At 37.5% G+C, this 20927-nt stretch overlaps 1 protein-coding gene across 11 annotated transcripts in view; it reads left to right on the top strand.

Moving 5' to 3' along the window:
- R3HDM1 (R3H domain containing 1) overlaps positions 1 to 20927 on the top strand; it is a 154861-nt gene that overhangs the window by 59013 nt on the left and 74921 nt on the right. For all 11 annotated transcript variants that reach the window (XM_043894565.1, XM_043894563.1, XM_043894564.1 and 8 more), the window contains 2 exons: positions 5273 to 5481; positions 6925 to 7135. In XM_043894565.1, the coding sequence (XP_043750500.1) occupies positions 6965 to 7135 (171 nt within the window). In that variant the 5' untranslated portion in view covers positions 5273 to 5481; positions 6925 to 6964. The remainder of the gene's footprint in view (positions 1 to 5272; positions 5482 to 6924; positions 7136 to 20927) is intronic.

Raw genomic sequence — 20927 nt, 5'->3', positions numbered from 1 at the left:
TTTTGTTTGTTTGTTTTGCCTTTCTAACTACAGGCCCTTGGCTAATGGTTTGTGTCAGCCTTTAACCTTAGGAGAAGCTGTATGTTGATCTTGTGCATTTGGCTTATTTAATAAATAAATTTAGTACTGCCTGATTACATTTCTTCTCTAAGGGAAAAAATACAGCATTGTGTCTAATAAAGTGACATCGCAGTGCCAAATTCTATTCAGATAACTTCAGTAATGCAACTCCCCCCCCCCCCCCAATATTTATGTGAAAAAAAATTATTTTAACCTGTATGGCCACATTTCTTTCCCACGGCAAAATTATAATTACTATTTGGGGGATGGGGGTGAGCCATGGGCTGGTGGGATCTTAGTTCCCTGACCAGGGATTTACCCAGGCCCCCAGCAGGGGAAGTGCAGAATCCTAAACAATGAATCATCAGGGGATTCCCTTAAATAATTTTTTGATATTTTATCTAGAAAAAATTGGTTTTCAGTGTGTGAAATTAGAATATTTATTTTTCTAATTACCTAACTTTTCAATTCTTTTGTGCTATGTAAACACATAGGCTTCTCTGGTAGCTCAGACAATAAAGAATCCGCTTGCAGCGCAGAAGACCTGGTTTGATCCCTGAGTCAGGAATATCCCCTGGAGAAGGGACTGGCTACCCACTCCAGTATACTGGCCTGGAGAATTCCATGGACAGGAGTCTGGCGGACCACAGTCCATGTGTTAGCAAAGAGTCGGACATGGCTGAACACCTAACACACTCATAGAACCACATATATTAGACTGTAGGCAGAATAACGTAATCCTTTGAATTAGCAGTGGTTAATTTTTATTGCTGAAAATTCTGTCTGAAATTTTCACTGGAGAAAATTTGTTCATGGACTGCATATGCTTTCAAAATGTTGATCCTAATTCTGCCCTGCTTTGTTACCCTGAGAAAGGTACCTAACTATGCATATTTATCATTTGTAAGCTCCTTGGCTTCATGTTGTTCCTTCACCACAAACTGAATCCTTATTGCCAGCCATGTTTAAATAGTTTAATACTTGTCATCACAAGAGATAGGGAAATTAAGAGAAACTGGATGATTACCTGACAGTTCTGCTAATTTAGTAGCAATTAGCCTGACTGACCATAAATAAAAATAGGATCTCTGTACTACTCTGTACTATCTAGGTGAAAAGGGTAAGTTTACTGCTTTCTTTCTTGAACACAATGTTACCAAGTTACTACATGTTTTAAGTATTTTTTCAAATAAATATGCTCTATAAACCCAAATTGTCTCTCTTCTTGGTACATATTAATGATACTGTAGCATTATGGGTAAGAGCTTAGAGTGGAGCATCTGTCTGCCCCGGTTCATATCCTGCTTAATATCCTACGTTTACCATCTATGTGACCATGGACAAAGCAATTTATCTGTGCTTTAGTTTCCTAATCTGTAAAATGGGGATATTGATACAGCCTACTTCCTAGAATTGTTACGAGATTTTTTTTTTTTTTGCTTTGCTTTTTTTTTTTTAGTTCTACCAATTTATTGCTACCAACCCATCTCCCTCCACCCTCATGCATGCATGCTCAGTCATGTAACCCCATGGATTGCAGCCCGCCAGGCTCCTCTGTCCATGGACTTTCCAGGCGAGAATATTGGATTGGTTTGCCATTTCCTTCTCCATGTTATGAGCTTTAAATGAGTTAGTTATGAAAGGTATTAGAATAGTACCTGCACTGGTAGGCTGTTTATGAGTAGTTATTGGTGCTAGTTACTTGTATTTCTTTTGTAAATTTCTGATTCTCATTTCTCTCTCCTTTTCTCTTTGTTTTTTAAGACCTTTTTTTACTTTAGAGATTTTGGCCCTTTTGTATTGGAAATATTTTTGTTACATGATTTGCCTTTTAATCTCTTATATTTTGTCATACAAAAATATATTGAAACTTTATTGTAAGTTTTGTTAATATTTTTCTTTGATAGCTTCTAAATTTTTACATCATTCTTGGGAAGGACTCTCACACAATAACCATAAAATATTTCCTATATTTGTATACTTTTTTAGTTTTACTTTTTTAGGTTATAAAAATTTAATTTTCCCTCTAATGCCCTTCTGCTTATGGTGTTGGGTGGATGCCAGCCTTTCTGTGCATAAGGTTCTGAAGATTTTATTATGTATAATACATACATGTGGCATTTCTCTTCTGTTGGCTACCTGGTAGCTTAGAAATTGTATATAATCAAACCTCTGTTGTTTAGTCGCTTAGTCATGTACAACTCTTTTGTGATCCTGTGGACTGTAACCTACGGGGCTATGGAATTTTCCTCTGTCCGAGGGTTTCCCAGGCAAGAACACTGGAGTGGGTTGCCATTTCCTTCTCCAGGGGATCTTCCCAACCCTGGGATCGAACCCACATCTGCATTGGCAGGCAAATTCTTTATAGTTGACCACCAGGGAAGCAATAAAATCTCTGATATGTCCCTAATAAATAACATTACTAGCTGGAAGAATGTATTTCCAAAGACGAGTTTGAATGTTGAGTGTGTATATCCATCTCTTTTATGTTGAAACAAATTCTCAGGAACTCAGTTTTTAAATATCAGTAACAGTAGGTACTCAGATGTATGCATTTAATAGACGTCAATTTTTTTTTCTCTTGTCTTTCTATTGTAAAAACCTACCCAATTCATTCAGGTTCCTTAATCATGTTGACTTACTGTATAGCTATCTTTTACATAAGGAAGGTGCATTTAATTGACTCTTGAGTGTTGTGGCAGAGATATAATCTGCCATTTCTGTCTGTGGCTTCCTGTACTTGACACCTACACATCCACATAGCCTTAGGTAACCCTAGAAGTATAGGCTTTGTGCCACAATAAAAGTAATTTTGTTTTAGTAAGTACCAAGAAGCTGGAATATTTCTTTTACTTGAAGATTTAGAGAGGAAAACATTTTTATTTAAAATAAACACATTATTATTTTTGAGAAGTAAAGTTGATGTGAAATTTTTTATGTTTAATGACAAAGCTCTAATGAGAGCCCCTTGAGACTGTGCCCTGAGGCAAGCACACTCCTCCCCAACATAGGCACATTCATACAAACTCCAGTCATTCTCTTCTATTGAGCTTTGTAGGATTTATGCATAAGAAAACTTGAGGTATACAAGGCCACTGTGCACCCTTGGTGGGCCTTGGTCAGTCTGCTATCATGCAGGGTACAGCCAGGACACAACAGACAAAGCTTCAACCAACTGCTGGCCTAAGGTGATTCTGACCATGAAGGAAAACTATTATAACATTTTTGGGGTGCCCACTCTGTGAGAGATACTGCAGCAAGTGTTTTACATTTAAGCCATTCAAATCTTCTAACCATTTATCAGCTAAATATTTTTTCCCTACAGTCTATGGGATTGCAAAGAGTCAGACGTGACTGAGCACACACATACTAATGCTAGTGCATTTGAGTTTTCTGTTATACCGCTACTTCCTTTCCAGGCAATAACTGGCCAGTTGATTCAGCAGCACTCGTTAATTTGTTGTCAAGTAGTGTGGCTTATTGGAGAAGGCAGTGGCACCCCACTCCAGTACTCTTGCCTGGAAAATCCCATGGATGGAGGAGCCTGGTAGGCTGCGGTCCATGGGGTCGCTAAGAGTTGGACACAACTGAGCGACTTCACTTTCACGTCTCATTTTCACACATTGGAGAAGGAAATGGCAACCCACTCCAGTGTTCTTGCCTGGAGAATCCCAGGAACGGGGGAGCCTGGTGGGCTGCCGTCTATGGGATCACACAGAGTCGGACATGACTGAAGTGACTTAGCAGCAGCAGTGTGGCTTATTAGCAAGTATTGGTCATATAAGTTGGTTGTATGACTTTGGACACGTCATTTTACTTCTGGGCACTAATAACTTGCATGTTTATCGTACAGTTGGATTTGGTGGTCCCTAAGACTCCTTGGGTCCTCAGAAGATCTTCTAATCCTCGTTCACCTCTTCACATTGTACCTCATCCTCATTATCCCTTGCAGCTTTTCCTTTCGTGGTGCCTTACTCACTTCTTAAGTGAACTGCAACCATGCTCTCTTAGAGTTTTGAATGTAAAAGAGTCACAATTAAATCACAGAATTTCTGCAAGACTGCAAAGAATTTTGCTGCTTACTGAGTGCTGCCATCTTGTGTCTACCATTTTATGAGAGAAAAAATTTTAAATGAGAAAAATGCTATATTTAAGTATTTTTTGGTTTGTTTCAGGTAGATTTTTTTTCTTAAGCCTAGTCATTATATTTAGTGGCCCAGCACCCTTGGCCATATTGAAATGACAGTGTCAGTTAGAAAACAGTTTGACACTTGTTTGTAATACCTCCTTTTCTTTTATCCTGTAGTCAAACACAGTGTAATTGAGATATTAAAACTAATATGAATCTATGTTGGGGTTCAAAATAATTCCATTTCAAAGTCGTTTTTGAAGAATTAGTGTAAGATGTGACTTCTGTGATGTATGCTCAGCAGTATTAGTATTGCATCTCTTGGTGGTTAGACCCCATTATGTGCAGTTGTTCACCTTAAAACTGTGCTGTCCTATTTACATTTGTTGTCTATTGACAACAAAATTGTCAAAGGAAGATGGAAGAGCAATACAGGAAGTGTTTTTTGCCGTGATGTAGTCACTTGTACCAAAAAAAAAGTTTAAATGAAACTGACTTTAAAAACAGATGATACTGAGAATTTTGGCATTGATCTTTCAGATGTCTTTAAAAATAGTCTGTCACCCTTTATAGACATTTGCTTTTAACAGACAATGTGTGTTTCTTTGAACGTGTTAAATGGCTTATTACAGCTTTTGTTCTTTTGTACTTTTAGAAACCTAGAATGTGATTTTTAAAAATTACTGTTTTACGTCCATGGAGTTGTAGCTTTGGAAGAAAGCTCTAAAAATCATAGTTCCTGGAGGCAAGAATTCCCTGGTTTCTGATACTGGGCAAACTTTTAAAATGAAAATCATCATCTCCCTTACAACACTGACCATATACTCGGTTCTTATTATATATCTATTCCCTTGCTTTCTTCTTCCTTCTGCTTTTACAGCTGAAGAGTCTAGATGGCCTCATGACTTACTCAGGCTCATAAGACCAGTGTATGTCAGAATTGTCTAGAACTAAGTGTTCCGGCCCTTGTTTAGGGAAAGAAAACAGTAAAGTCACCAACAGTAGTATTTTTAATTTCCAAATTACTGTGTACTCTTTCATTTCCCTTGGCTATTTTGTTAAAATATTTTGTTTTAATTTTAGGCTGCTGAGAGGTATGATATATTTGATCCAAGACAGTCCATTTCAGTCCGGGAATCTACAGTGGTGACAAGGACATGGGACTCCTCCTGCCAGATTCCAAATGGGTCAAGACAATTGACATCCTGGCTGACAACTGTGAAAAAGAACCTTGGATTATTTTATTTTATTTTTGTGGAACACCACAATCCCAAATCCATAGGACACATCAGGTAACCTAACCTGTCTTATCATTTGAGAAAAATTAGAGATTTTTCTTTCAAAATCATAAGCAATCAGAGTAGTTTAAATAAGCCCTTCCCCCTTAGTAACTTTACTGTTTTGAGAATGAATCACTTAACTTTGGTATAAATATAATCAAGAAAGACTTTTTTTTTAGCTTTTCAGATGTATTTATGGATTCCTCAGATAGGTTTAGGTATCTCATGGCAAAAATTTCTTTTAGGAAAAGAACTCTTGAATTTTCCATGTAGAAGAAACAAGGTCCACTGGATTTTTCCCTTCTCAAGATTTAATTATGAAATTTTTAGAAATGCAGAGAAGTTGAAAGAATTTTACAGTGAACAACCGTTTAACAACCGGTTGAACAACCACACCTGCATTCTACCATCAGCATTTTATTATACTTGCTTTAACCTGCATCTGTCCATCTGTACCCATCCCTCTACCTGTCCATCAGTTCATCTTCATTTTTTTGATGCGTTTTGAAATAGGTTGTTCTTACCACACACACATACAAATTTAATTATGTGAGGTGATGGATTGCATTACTCGTTTCACAATATATATGTGTATCAAATCATCATATTGTACACCTTAGGCTTATATGTTATTATGTATCAGTTATATCTCAATAAGTCTAGAAAAAAATAGCAAATGGTGTATAAGTTCTGCTCTTCAGGTTCGCATATCTCACATGTCCTAAAATGAGAGCTTTATCTCATAAGTTCCTATTTGATATTCAGTGTAAAGTTCCCATTGTTGTCTTAAACTCACTGAAGATATGAAACATATTGGCTTCTTTTGTATTTGATCTCCTTTGAAGTACTAAAGCATCTGGTAATGTATGTTGTTTGGCCCTGAGTCACGTAAATCAGGAGAGTTTTCAATGCTTGATTCATAATGCTGGACAGTTATTAGTGCAAATTCACAACTGTGTTTTGTATAGAATGTTGCTATTTTTTAAGTTACTTCCTTTTGGAATTGCAGGTTAATTTAAGAAATTAGAAATTTTAGGAATGCTAGATGAACTCTCTGAAGCGATGACAGGAAGATTTTTTTCCACGGGACAATACTCATAATATCGCTTCAGATAAAAAGGTTTCTGATGTCAACCAAGTATATATCTATAACTCTCCATCCATTATCTCTCATCTGGATAGGACATATTCCTTAATGTTTCTTGTGAACTTTCACAGTGGTGTGCACATCAAAATCACCTCATACTCTTATTATATCCCTTATCTCATTGTCTTATGATTTTTTTTAATTTGGATATACTTGCCACTAAACTGTATGCCCTTTGGAAGCAGGAATTTTGCTGTGTATATTTGACATTATTCCTGGAACATAGAAGATACTTAGTCAATGTTGTATACTAACTGAATGTAAAGGATGTTTCAAACTGAATTAAAATTTTTTTCTTGCTTGCTAAGGCTTCAAGTTCCCTGTAGAATTCTAAAATAACCTTTGCTAATGAGGATGTCTGATACTGTTACTATAAAAAATGAAACTGAAACAATGAAGGATTTGGAGGCAGAAGTGAAAGATACAACTGGAGTTGAAAATCTTACCAAATCAGAAAGCTATGGGAAGATTCTGGCAGAGAAGAATGAACGTTGTATTGACAACAATATTGATTTGCAGGTAAACAAGAGTTTTTCCCCTGGCTACAAGTATTAAATATTCAATAATACATAATTATACTTTTCATACAAAACTCACTTTCAGAATTGTATAAGGGTAAGGTGACCTTTTGTGACATGCCTACCAGCTGCTTTGGGTGGTCATCTGGATTAACTTGTTGAATTTCGCTCTTTGATTTGCTTGTATCACCTATTTCTTTTTATTTGTATGTGGCCAATATTGGTTTTCTAGTGGCTTTACACTTTTTCATTCCATTTTGCACATATCAGTGTTGTGAGAGTTCAAAATAACCTAAGATTAGAGGAGATTAGAATAGAGAGATTGAAACTGCAGGAGTTCTATTGGCAAAAACAGCCCTGGGGAAGTAATCAATCAGCTGTGACTGAGGGAGAAAAAAGATTGGTGAAGAAAAAAAGGTCACTTGAGGCTTTTGATGCTACACATGTATGATGACCTAGCACTAACCACTGAGAAGGCTTTTAATTCCAGGCATAGATGAAATTGATGATGGTCCACAGGTTCCAGGTAGGTAAAAATTGTGTCAAGTAGTCCTTAACAGTGCTTACTTTTATGTGTTCTTATTATTTGTTGCTGTACAACGGATGATCACAAAATAAGGGTTTGCAATTTTAAAATAACATTTTCTTTTTTAATATCTCATGATTTGTGTGTTGGGAAATGGATCAGTGGCTTGACTGAGTGAATCTTGTCCATACAAGGCATCAGACGAGATCCCTCACTGATATTTAAATGTCAGGTGGGCTGGCCTGGAAGGTCCATAACTGTTTTGCTCACTTATCTGGCTTGTTTGGTGGCAACAGCTGGAATGTAGGCTGAGCTAGAACTAGGATCACATACCTGGATTGCCTCCAACACAATCAGCCCAGGTAATCAGACTCATTATAGGCAGCTCAGGGGTTCCAGAAAGAATGTTCCAAGAGCCAAACAAAGCTGCAAGCATCCTTGAGACCTAGGCTTAGAAGTCCCAGAATGTCACTTCCACTGTTGTCTTTTGATAACACTTGTTAGTAAAGCCAGCCCAGATTCAAGGGGAAGGGGCATTTGACCCTGTCTCTCAGTAGGAAAGACCTTTAATCTACCATAAGCTGTTAACTTAAAATACTGTCTGATACTTCTGTTTTAGTTAGCCCTATACTGCTAAGTCACTTCAGTTGTGTCAGACTCTTTGTGACCCCATGGACTGTAGCCCACCAGGCTCCTCTGTCCATGGGATTCTCCAGGCAAGAACGTTGGAGTGGGTTGCCATTTCCTTCTCCAGGGGATCTTTCCGACCCAGAGATGGAACCTGTGTCTCTTATGTCTCCTGCATTGGCAGGCAGGTTCTTTACCACTAGTACCACCAGGGAAGCCCATGAACTGTTAAATTAAAATACTATGTCTTATACTTCTGTTTTAGTTAGCCCTAGAAATAAAGAATTCTATTTGGGGAGAAAAATACTCTTATCATTCTTTCTACATCCTAAAGACCTTGAAGGCTTTGTGCCAAAACTTATACTTTATTTTTTTAGAATAAATTAAGAAGTTTCTTTGAAAGGTTGTTTTATTCTTTAATTCACTCAAAAACTTTATTCTTCATTATGTGCCAGAAATGTGTTAGAAAATGACATCAACTCATACAGCAGTAAAAAAGCATTTAGATCCCACTGCTTAAGTATGGTCAGGTGGCTATTACCTAAGAGATTTGGAGGAATAACAGTTTCTCTAATCATTTTTAGAAATAGCACTTTTTAAAACAAAAAATTGTCATGCCTGCCATCAGTACAGCCATTGATGGCAGAAAGTCAGTATCCTGATTGGATCAGAGAAAATGCTTAAATTCTATTGCATTTGTGATTGAAATGGTAAAAGATATCTTTCTAGTCTCTTTTCTACACCTAAGGTTCACTCTTCCAGGTCATGTTTCTCAAAAGGCGATTAACTTAAATTATGGCATACACTGAATTTATTTCAGGTTTGTTTCCAGACCACTGCAGTAAAGCAAATACCACATTAAAGCGAGTCACACAGATTTTTTGGTTTCCTAGCACATGTAAAGACACTATACTGTAGTCTGTTAGGGATGCAGTAGCATTATGTATAAAAAAAATAGTTAGGCCTTAATTAAAAATACCTTATTGCTAAAAATGCTAACCATCATCTGAACCTTTGACAAATCATAATCTTTTTGCTGTTGGAGTGTTTTGCCTTGATGTTGATGGCTGTTGACTGAACAGAGTGGTGGTTGCTAAAGGTCACTGGCAATTTCTTAAAATACGGCATTGAAATGTGCTGCATCAATTTACACTTCCTCTCATGTCCAGTTTCTCTGTTGCATGCAATGATGTTTGATAGCATTTTACCTACAGTAGAACTTCTTTCAAAATTGGAGTCGGTCCTCTCAGACTGTTGATGCTCCGTCAGTGAAGTTTATATAATATTCTAAATCCGTTGTTGTCATTTCAGTAATGTTCACAGCATCTTTACTAGGAGTAGATGCCATCTCAAGAAACCACTTTGCTCACCCCACACAGGAAGCAACTCCTCATCTATTAAACGTTTATCACGAGATTGCAACAATTCAGCTACATCTTTAAGCTCCACTTTTTTTTTTAAGGATAGTGTTTTTCATTCTCTCTCTGTCTCTCTCTTTTTTTTTTTATTTATCTATTTATTTTTGGCCTTGTCAGGTCTTAGTGGCAGCCTGCAGGATCTTTGTCGAGCTGCACAGGCTTCTCTCCAGTTGTGGTGTGTGGACTCAGTAGTTGAGACACATGGGCCTAGTTATTCTGTGACTGGGATATTAGTTCCCCAACCAGGGATCGAACCCATGTCCCCTGCATTGCAAGGCAGATTCTTAACCACTGGACCACCAGGAAAGTCCCCAGGCCCCACTTCTAATTCTAATTCTCTTTCTGTTTCCACTCCATATGCAGTTACTTCCTCCGCTGAAGTCTTGAACCCCTTAATGTCATCCATGAGGGTTGGAATCAAATTTTTCCAAACTCCTATTAATGTTACTATTCTGAACTCTTCCCATGAATCACCAGTGGCATTTGGATGGTGACTCTTTCCAGAGGCTTTCTGGGTTTTGCCCAGATCCATCTGAAGAGTCACTATCTGTGGCAGCTATAGCCTTACAGAATGTATTTCTTCAGTAATAAGACTTAAGAAGTTGAAAGAACTTGAAAGTTGAAATTACTTATTGATCCATTGGCTACAGAATGATGTTGTGGTGTTAGCAGGCATAAAAATAATATGAACCTTGTACATCTCCATCAGAGCTCTTGGTGACCAGGTGTGTCGTCAATGAGCAGTAGTGTTCTGAAAGGAATCCTTTTTCTGAGCAGTAGGTCTCAACAATGCACTTAAAATATTCCATTATCCATGTTGTAAATAAATGTACTATCATCTAGGCTTTGTTGTTCCACTGATAGAACACAGGCAAAATTCTTAAGGGCCCTAGGATTTTCAGAGTGGTAAATGAGCACTGACTTCAACTTAAAGTCACCAGCTGCATTAATCCCTAATAAGAAAATCAGCCTGTTTTTGAAGCTTTGAAGCCAGTCATTGACTTCTCCTCTCTAGCTATGGAAGTCCTAGATGGCATCTTTTTCCAATAGAAGGCTGTTAGTTCTGGCTAGCTTGCTGCAGCTTCTACTTCAGCACTTGCTGTTTCACCTTGCATTTTTATGCTGTGGAGATGGCTTCTTTCCTTAAATTCTGTGAACCAACTTCTGCTGGCTTTAAACTTATACATCTTCCTCACCTCACTCCACCTTCATGAAACTGAAGAGAGTTGGGGCTTTGCTCTAAATTAGGCTTTGGCTGGTTTGATTTTTTATCCAGACCACTAAAACTTTCTCCATATCAGCAGTAAGGAAGTTTCACTTTCTTTTTATTCATGTTTTCCCCTGGAGTAACACTTTTAATTTCCCTCAAGAACTTTTCCTTTGTAGTCACAACTTGAATAATTGTTTGGCAAACAGGCCTAGCTTTCAGCCTGTCTCAGCTTTCAGCATATCTTCCTCACTATGCTTAATTTCTAGCTTTCAATTTAAACTGAGAAAGATGTGACTCTTACCTTCTCTTGAACACTTAGATGCCAATGTAGGATCATTAACTGGCCTGATTTCAACATCGTTGTGTTTCAGGGAATGGCGGCCCCTGGGGAGGGGAAGAGACTGGCAACAGCTGTCTGGTTGGCAGAGCAGTCAGAACACACACCACATTTATTGGTTAAGCTTGCCATCTTATGTGGGTGTGGTTTGAGGCACCCCAAAATAATTGCAGTAGTAACATCAGAGGTCACTGATGACAGATCACCATGACAAATAAAATAATAATGGCAAAGTTTGAAATATTGTGATAATTGCCAAAACATGACAGACACAAAGAGAGCAAACGCTGTTGAAAAAACGGTGCTGCCTGAAGCAGGGTTGCCACAAACCTTCAATTTGTAAAAGCACAGTATCTGCCAAGCACAGTGAAACGAGGTGTGTTTGTATTACATTTTCTGCCATGTCTCCTGTGTTGCTCTTGGCAGTAAACACAAAAACGTTCTGATGACCACTATTGAATCGTGGCTCAGTGGTTCATGCTGCAGGAGAATTTCATGCTGCAAACACTTACTGAAAACCTATTCCATGGCAAGGAAATAGTGTAATAAGGAAAAATGGGCCTGGTCTCTCATATCACGTTCCATATAGCATAGTGAATATAAAGACTGGGAAGAGGAACAAAGAGAATATGAGAGTTCGTTTTATGTTAATCCACTGAAATGCTGTATTCCTTGTTTATTCAAATGTTTATTAAGATTTTACTTTTATGTGTATATATTTACTCTGCTTGGAGATTTTGAGGTTCAGTATGCCTCTATGCAAGGGATCTAGCAAGGGGTTTACAGTCGAAATAATGTACACAGAGATTTAAGTAATGGAAATTAGGAGTGGAAGTAGATAAAATTAGAAAAAATTTTTTATGTTTTCATATAAATAAGTCAACTATTTTAAGAATGAAAAGGGAATAGAGTGTCTTGTTAAAAAAAAATCTGTTTTGTATAGTTACCTCTTAATATGGAGTTACCTATTATGAAATGCCTTTTTTTCTAAGATACTAGTAGACACTTCATCTTCTTTTTCTACCTCTAAGATACTTCCTGAAGGCTTCATTTTAAACAGCAACTATTATTTTTACTCAAATTTAGATGTATGTGCTGATTAAAAGTGACTTAGGAAAATGGAAATGTTTTCTTAAGGAAGCAAATAGTTCATCTGTTTCCAGGTCTTAATTTCCTGACCATCCCTTTAGTATTTTATTGAGGAAAATAATTTTTGAATGAAGGGATGTCATAGTATAAAATTTTAAGAACTCTTATGATTTTCTACTATTTGTTAAAGATATTATTTATATAAACTGTTCTTTTATCCATTTGTTCACTAATACGTGATTCAAACCTAGATGATATCCTGGTGCCAGAGATTGCACGGATCTATAAAACAGAGATAAGCACTACAGAGTATCTCGGGAATGGACTCAGAACTGTCCCATGTGATGATGCTACCTTAAAGTTAGAAAAACCTTCATTATAGCTGGAATAAACTTTAAATTATTGTTCCTTTTTTGATTTTCTTATGTGAGTGCTTTCTTGTCAGGCCTCATCTTTTTTCATTTTATTTTTTGTTTACCTCCATCCATTCATTCATTTGCTCATTTGAGAAGACTTAAGTTCTATCTTCAGACAATAAATGCTTCTAGAAACTGTAAAGTAGTTACAAGAGGACAGTTGCCCAAGGTGCAAATTTTTTTTTTAAATGGAGCATGTGTATTACGTGGCCAGTTTTTTCATTCTAACTTGGTTATGAGACTGAAACCATTCCTCAGTCTGCTTTATCATGCTGAAGAGTCATCTGAGGGGGAGGGAGATGGATGCTGAGTTGTCACATCAAAGGAAGCAGCATTATTCTAGCAGCATCCATCCTTGTTTAAACCTTCCACTGTTAGAGGTTTGAGGTTACGTGATATGCTTCATGTTCATAACTGATGTGCTGGAGAATTGCTGTTGAATTTATAGCATCAGCAGTACAGAAAATGTGATGTATTTTATGCATGTCAATAGAGGAATGACCTGTTCTTGGTCTACAGAGAGTGGAAATTGGAAGTCAAACACCCTTTGTATTCCAAAACAGGGTCTCAAACATTTTGTATTTTTATGTATATATTGTTAGGAGTCTTGGAGCTGTTAGTTAATCTGTCTTCGAATACAGTGTTTAATATAGCACTGAATAAATGATGCCAGTCATCAGTGGATGAGTAATCAACTAATAGCTCTGCTAGTAATTGATTTTTTCTTCAATAACGCTGCCTAAGCCATGATAATAATAACAATAATATCATCAAGCTGGAGAGAGGCCAGCAGACATTAGACATCTCTTTGAATGTTTCCAAGCAGATATTATCTTAATTAATAGAAAGTTTTTCGACCACTTCTTGTATAAATAATTTTGCTTGTATGACAGTGTTGATTGTGTTTTTTATTCAGTTTTATTAGGGACTATAATCTTTTAAGAATTTTTATGACTACTTTGTTAAGAATTATTTAGAGTTAATTCAAGCAATCTGTCACATTAATCTCAAGCAGTTCACTTTCCCACATAATTGCTATGAAGTTCTGAATTGTTGGTATGGTCCCAAATAATTATACAAAGAGTTTTTGATTAGTAATGTTTCTATTGCCACACACACACTATTCCTATAAATGAATTTAACTAAAGTAGCAGAACACAAAGTCAGCACACAAAAATCAGTTGCATTTTCATATACTAACAGTGAACAATCTGAAAAGGAAGTTGCAAAAGCAGTTTGATTTGCAGAAGGATTAAACAGAATGAAATACTTAGGAATTAACTTAATCAAGGGGTGAAAGACTTATTCAGTGAAAACTACAAAACATTGCTGAAAGAAATTACATATGACATAATTAAATTGAAATGCATCCATTGTCATGAATTGGAAACATAAGTATTGTTAAAATGTTAATACTGCCCAGAGTGATCTACAGATTCAGTGCAATTCCTGTCAAAATCAAATGTCATTTTTGCAAAAATAGAAAATCCCATTCTAAAATTCATGTGGGACTTCAAAGGACCTGGAATAGTCAAAACATTCTTGGAAAAGAACAAAACTGGAGGGACCAGTTCATGACTTCAAAACTTCCTACACAGCTACAGTAATCAAAGCAGTCTGGTGCTGGCATAAAGACAGACACTTAGGCCAGAGGAATAGACTAGAGAGTCCAGAAATAAATTCTTGCATATGTGATCGGATGATTCTTGATAGGAGTGCCAAGGCAAATGGAGAAAGGACAGTTTTTTTAAAATGGTGCTGGGAAAACTAGATATCCACAGGCAAAAGAATGAGGTTGGACTCTTACCTAAGACCGTATATTGAAATTACCACAGAATGAATCAAAGACCTCTAAGAGCTATAACACTCTAAGCGTCTTAGAAGAAAACACTGGAAGAAAGCTTCATGACTTGATTTTGGTGATGACTTCTTAGACATAATACCAAAGGGGCCAGCCAAGAGAGCTTTCTCAGTCCCCAGGCCTGCCTCTATAGACATCCCACTGCCCAAGGATGCCTATCATAAACTACACACCCAAGAGGGAAGGGACTATAGTACCAGAACTGCTGGAGCCATTTGTAAAGTCAGCAACTTTAAGAAGGGCAAAGGCTGAAGACTGAAGAAGGTGTTGGGTGAGACTGCCAAGATTCTGCATCTCAGCAAGCTCCCAGGTGATGCCAGTATTACCCATTGACACGTCTGTGGGCAGTACGTTGAGCAGCACTGATAAAAGAAAACAACTGTTAAGCTGTGGAAGCGACTCTAGTCAAATGATCAGTGAGGCCACACTCCCTGCCCCTTGGCGTCTCCCAGGATGACAGGCCCTATGTGATGCCCACAGCGAAAACATACATTGCAGAGAAGACATGCTGATCTTGTCCCCACAGTGGGGGGACAGTTGCTGAAACATCTCACTTTTACCAGAGAGAGAATGGTATTTCTAAGAAAAGAGTCAGTGCTCAGGTCTAGGGCAAGAGTGTTGCAAGAGCTGGCCTCAGGGTGGCTGGGTTTCCATTTGAAAACTGCAGACCTTTGTGAAAGTTACCTTTACCACCGCCATCCTTCGTGAACCTGAGGGAGAAATACCCAGAGGAAAGATGCCCTGTGATGACATTTCTGGCAAAAAGGATCCCGAATTGGCTAGAGGAGCTCAAGGTTATGACCAACTATTTAGGCGTTAGAGTCATAGAACTCAAGAGTTGCAACTCAAAATTGAGTCCCACAAACCTTCCATTTTTCAGAGACTTATTTCAGTGAATTGCCAGTGTCACCTGGAGATCCAGTGGCACAGGCAGGACTCAACCCGAGCCTTCTACCTTTGTGTACTTCTGGAGCACCATGCTGCCCCATTCATGATCTTTCCCAACCTTGTTTGGGCCCAGCTCCCCTAAAAGTAGCATCTGTGTTTCAGTGCATTTTACAGTGAACTCATACCTTTTGAGTCTTGTATAAGTTTCAACATGCTGAAACGCAGACTCTCCAAGGGGCTACCCTTGGAGTGGGACTTGCTTTTTATTTTGTGAGACTTGACTGATGAGAGCCAGATAAGACATCAGGTTGGTCTTAAGTTGGTTGGGTTTGAAAGGGTTAAGTAAAGTGCCACACAGACACAGACACACACACAAATAAACCACCAGTTGGCTCAGGAAGATGCTCAGTGTCTTTATTAAGCTGGTAAGGGGAGAATACTTGGGACATGTGAATCTTGCTTTATCTTGATTCATGCCACAAGAAGCTTTCTTTAGCTGAAAGCTATTGTGGAGACTTACTCCAAGATGGCTAATGGAGATTTACTAAGCAGTATATTAGCCATGAGTTTTCCAGATATGTCGAAAGTATTCTGAAGACCATCTTGCAGTTCCCCCCAAGCCACCCATCTTGCTTTGCTGAGAGGTTGTACTATTCTGTGAAAGATGCTGGCACAGACGACTTCACGCTGGTCAGGATTGTGGTCCCTTGAAGTGATATTGATCATGTAACATGTATTGGGTTGGCCAAAAAGTTGGTTTAGGTTTATGCGTATGTTATGGAAATGCCCTAAGGAACTTTTTGCCCAACCCAGTAGAACAGTTGTTCAGTCAAATGTATCAGAAGACTCTGTACCCAGTAGTTTCAAATAACATGAGAGGAGATCATCAAAGGCTACTTCTGACCATTGTGGGCCAGTAAGAGGGATCTTTTTAATGAAGCCATTCAAAGCTAATCTTCAAGATGAAAACTGACCCACATGCAACAATATTAATCATCACCTAAGGAAAAAGCTTTTTATTGAAGACTATGTCAGGATAATGTATTTGGTTTGCACATGTGGTTATTGCCCTAACTCCAGTGTTATTTTTTTTCTCTGTACAATCAATATAAAGCTATATCACAGTATTTTAGTAATAATTCAGTGTTTATTCTCACTGATCTCATGTTCTTACTCTAATCGGAGTACCAAATTGGAAAAAAAAATCAGTCTCTTAAGAGGTGGGGGGAAACATAGGACAAAAGCTTTACAACATTGAATTTGGCAGTGATTTCCTGGCTGTCACACCACAAGCAGGCAGTTTGGACTTAATGAGAATTTAAAAATTTTTTACAGCAAAAGACTATAAAAAGAGTAAAAAGACAATCCATAGACTAAGAGAAAATATTTGCAAATCATTTGTCTGAGAAGATATTATAAACATAATATATAGAGAACTCCTAAAACACAACAACAACAAAACCCCAAACAACCCAATTAAAAAATGGAGAAAGGATTTAAATATACACATTTTCAAAGGATATACAAATGGCCAGTAAGTACATGAAAAGATACTTAATATCACTAATCACTATGGAAACGCAGATCAGAAGTACGAGATACTATGTTACACCATTAGGATGGCCACTGTCAAAAAGGAGAAAGACAAGTGTTGGCAAGGATGTGGGGAAATTAGAACTCTTGTACACTGTTGTTCGGAATTTAAAATGATACAGACATTATGGGAAACAGAATGGCAGTTCTTAAAAAAATTAAAAATAGAATTAGTCTGTGATCCAGTAGTTACACTTCCAGATATATACCAAAAGAACTGAGAGCATAATCTTGAAGAGGTATTTGTACACCCGTGTTCATAGCAGCATTAATCACAATAATTAAACATGGAGTCAAGCCAAATGCATTTATCTTGAGATAAGTAGATAAGCAAAATATGAAATATGCATACAATGGAATAACATGTAGCCTTAAAAAAGAAAGAAATTATGTGATATGCTGCAACATAGATGAACGTGGAGGTTATTATACTTACACTAACTGAAATGTCAGTCATTAAAAGATAAGCACTTTGTGATTCCACTAACATGAGGTACTTGACTCAAAATCAGAAAGTAGAATGGTAGTCACCAGGGGTTAGAATGGGAGAAGATGGGGAGTAATGTTTAATGGCTACAAGATGAAAAGAGTTACAGATACGGTGTGTGGGTAGTGACATAACATTTTGAATATATTTAATACTACTGAACTGCATACTTAAAAATGATTAAAATGGTAAATTTTATATGTACTTCTCCACAGTAAAAAGAAATTGAGAAGGAGGCTTGGCTTGGGCTGAGCTAAAATCCAAATATATGTAGGCTACATGGAGGGTGGAAGGGTGGAGTGGAATGGGGGTGGAAAAGTGAAAGGCATGCTTTAAATAATAAAGTCCACTTTAGAAATAATTCATTCTTATTTAAAGCCAAACTTCTTTTCTCTGTTGTGTGTGCTTGTGTGTATATGGCAGATTTTCTGGTATTTATTATGTAATTAGTATCTTTGTCATTTGATATGAAATAATAAGTGATTTTTATTGAATAATGCCACTTTGGCAGTTTATGCTTTACTTATGTAGTAGCTTTCTATTGCTGCATAACATATCACCACAAACTTAGAGGATTAAAACAATGTCCAGTTTTCAACTCATGTAAGTTGGGAGTTTGGTTGAGCTCAGCTGAGTTCTCTGCTTAGGGTTTCTCAAGGCTGAAAGTAGAGGTGCTGGCCAGTCTGGGCCCTTAATCTGAAGACTCTGGGGAAGAGTTTGTTTTCACACTCATACCAACAACAGCAGCGCCTTAGTGTTTGGCAGCTGGAATTCTGAGGTCCGTGTTTCCTGGCTGACTTTTGGCCACGGGCCACTCTGTGCCCCTGGAGGCTGACTGTAGTCCTCTTCTGTCCCCTCTGTCTTCAAAGCCAGCAGCGCAGTGTCAGGTCCTTCTCACCTGCCGCCCCACTCCCAACCAAAGAAATTTTAAAGGGCTTGCTTGTTCGGGTCAGACCCAGCTGAATTATATCTTAAGAGCAACTGACTTGGTACTTTAATTACATGTGCAAAATTCTTTCACAACCTTATTTAGATTAGCATTTCATTAATTTACCAGAGGAGGGAAATGTTAGAAGGCTATCTTTAGAATTCTGTCAATCACAAATAGTATTTGACTCACAGGAATGTTTTTTTATAGGTGTGATATAAAGTGCACGGGACTAAGATTCTGAAGATCTTGGGTTCTGTGTGACTATTATTCATCTTTATAAGCCTACTACCTGGCACAGAGTCTGGCATGTAGCAGGAACTTAGAACATGTTAAGTCACACTGAGGTAATTTTACCTCTTTGGTTTAATCTTCCTTCATCAAAGAGCTCTTATGAGTTAAAATGGAGACGTTTAAAGCATGTGTAAATCTATGAAAATTCTGAACCATTACTATAGGGACAGTGTACAGCCTCCCCAAAGCCCTTTTCTTTTTTTAAAATTTTTTTTATATTTATTTGGTTGCACCAGGTCTTACTTGCAGCATTTGCAGTTTAGTTCCCTTACTAGGGATCAAACCCGGGTCCCCTGCATTGGGAGCAGAGTCCTAACCACTAGACCACCAGGGAAGTCCCTCATTTTTTAAATCTACCATTTCACTGAACTTTTTCAAGAACCCTGAGAATTAATACAAGTAGTATGAACTTTTATACAAGGAAAGTAAAATGACATAATTTGACTAGGGTCACCTATTCATAAGAAGCAAAGCTAGAAATTTGAATCCGGTTCAGCATATGAATGCAGTTTTTACTTGCCAGTTAATGATTTTTTTTTTCATTAAAAAATAAAATTATAAGAGAAAGTTTTGTGCCATTGATACTTAGAATTGTGAGGGATTAAATCAGAAGACTGAAATAAATCATTAATTGTTTTCCTTAGAACTTATTTAGTCATGCGCATTTTGCTCATATCTATTGGTTTTTCTCCAATTTTTTTCTGTAAACCCTTACTCTATGTAACATAGCCTCTTTTAATTGTATATGTAGTGGTAACAGAAATTGTCTTGAATAAATTAAAGAAGTGAGTAAATAGAAGACAGATCAACATGAAGTTCTCTTAGCCAGCGCTGTCATGGGCATTTGTGCGTGCATCTGTATCATTTCTTCTCTTGAAGAAACAAAGTCATTTCTTTTTTTTTTTTTTTTTTCTGTTTTTCTTTTGTCATTGGTACTGCTAATTTTTACTGTTGAATAAATCCAGGGTCAAAATCCCAAGAGTACAGTGCTTCTTATTTCAAGAACTTTGACCTCAAAATGGGAGACAGACCACACTGGTGCTATAGATTCTTGTTTCTGTTGGTTCTACAAGGAAGGCCTTTTCAGATTCTGGAATGAAATGGTGGCTTTTATTCATATGTGAAGCATACTAATCTAGGTATTAAGGACTTTGTTTTATGACTGGTATCAAACTGGCTCCTTGGTTTTAATGAGTTTAAGTGATAGATAACTAGGCCTTGTACTGTTTGGGTTTGGGGTGAGAGAGGTAGATTAGAAGGAGATGGAAGCAAAGAAAATCTTCCAGAGTCCAGTTCACAAGCCCTTCAGCTGTTTTCTCAAACCAAAGCCTGGTATCACAGATCAGAGCCACTCACCCGAGTGGGTTCCCCAGTTGTGTGATTGATGATCTGGTGGTTAAGCTGAACATGCATATTGGAACTTTGCTCACTTTTCTTCATTTCTACTTCATTGTTTTACCCTTGACCAGACAAATAGGATTCCGACTGATAAACTGGGGTTGTACTGTGACGTACAGCCAAGACTGCCGATAAGTCTAAGGCTTGGTGCAGTGATTTCTCTCTGGAAAACTTAGAGATCATATAGTTAGCTGAGAAATGGCTTCAGGGGAATTTTAAGTTATTATGGAAAAGTTATACTTGAGAACTTCCAGTTAATGTAATTGCGATGAAGTTTGCCCTTTTGATTTTGGCTTTTAGCACGGTGAACTACAGTGCTAAAAAGGCTCAGTAGAGAAGTGGAGGTACTCTGATTCAATGGGCATTTGAAACCTTGTCTTTAGTATCATAAGTTTGGAACTTTGCTAGGCATAGCTACTTAAAATTCCTCAGGGTTTCTTGTGGGTTCCCCCCCCAACCCCTCGCCAACTTTGACTAAAGTGTAATATGTTACAGAATACAAAAAATGTGTATTTTATTTTGCTACTAAGACATTACCTTATAATTCAGTTTAGCTCAGTCAACACAGAAATTATGGCTGTTTGCTCATTTAAAGAACATGGCCAACTCACAGAAGGATTTTAGAAAGTCTTCTACAAGTGTGCTTTTGGGAGGAATCAATATTTCTTTACTTGAAACCAACTCTGATTTCCTCATTTTCCATTCTTTGTGCAGTTAGTTT

This window comes from Cervus elaphus, chromosome 33 (assembly GCF_910594005.1).
Source record: "Cervus elaphus chromosome 33, mCerEla1.1, whole genome shotgun sequence".
Classification (NCBI taxonomy): Eukaryota; Metazoa; Chordata; class Mammalia; order Artiodactyla; family Cervidae; genus Cervus; species Cervus elaphus.
This window is presented reverse-complemented; position numbering and strand designations above follow the sequence as displayed.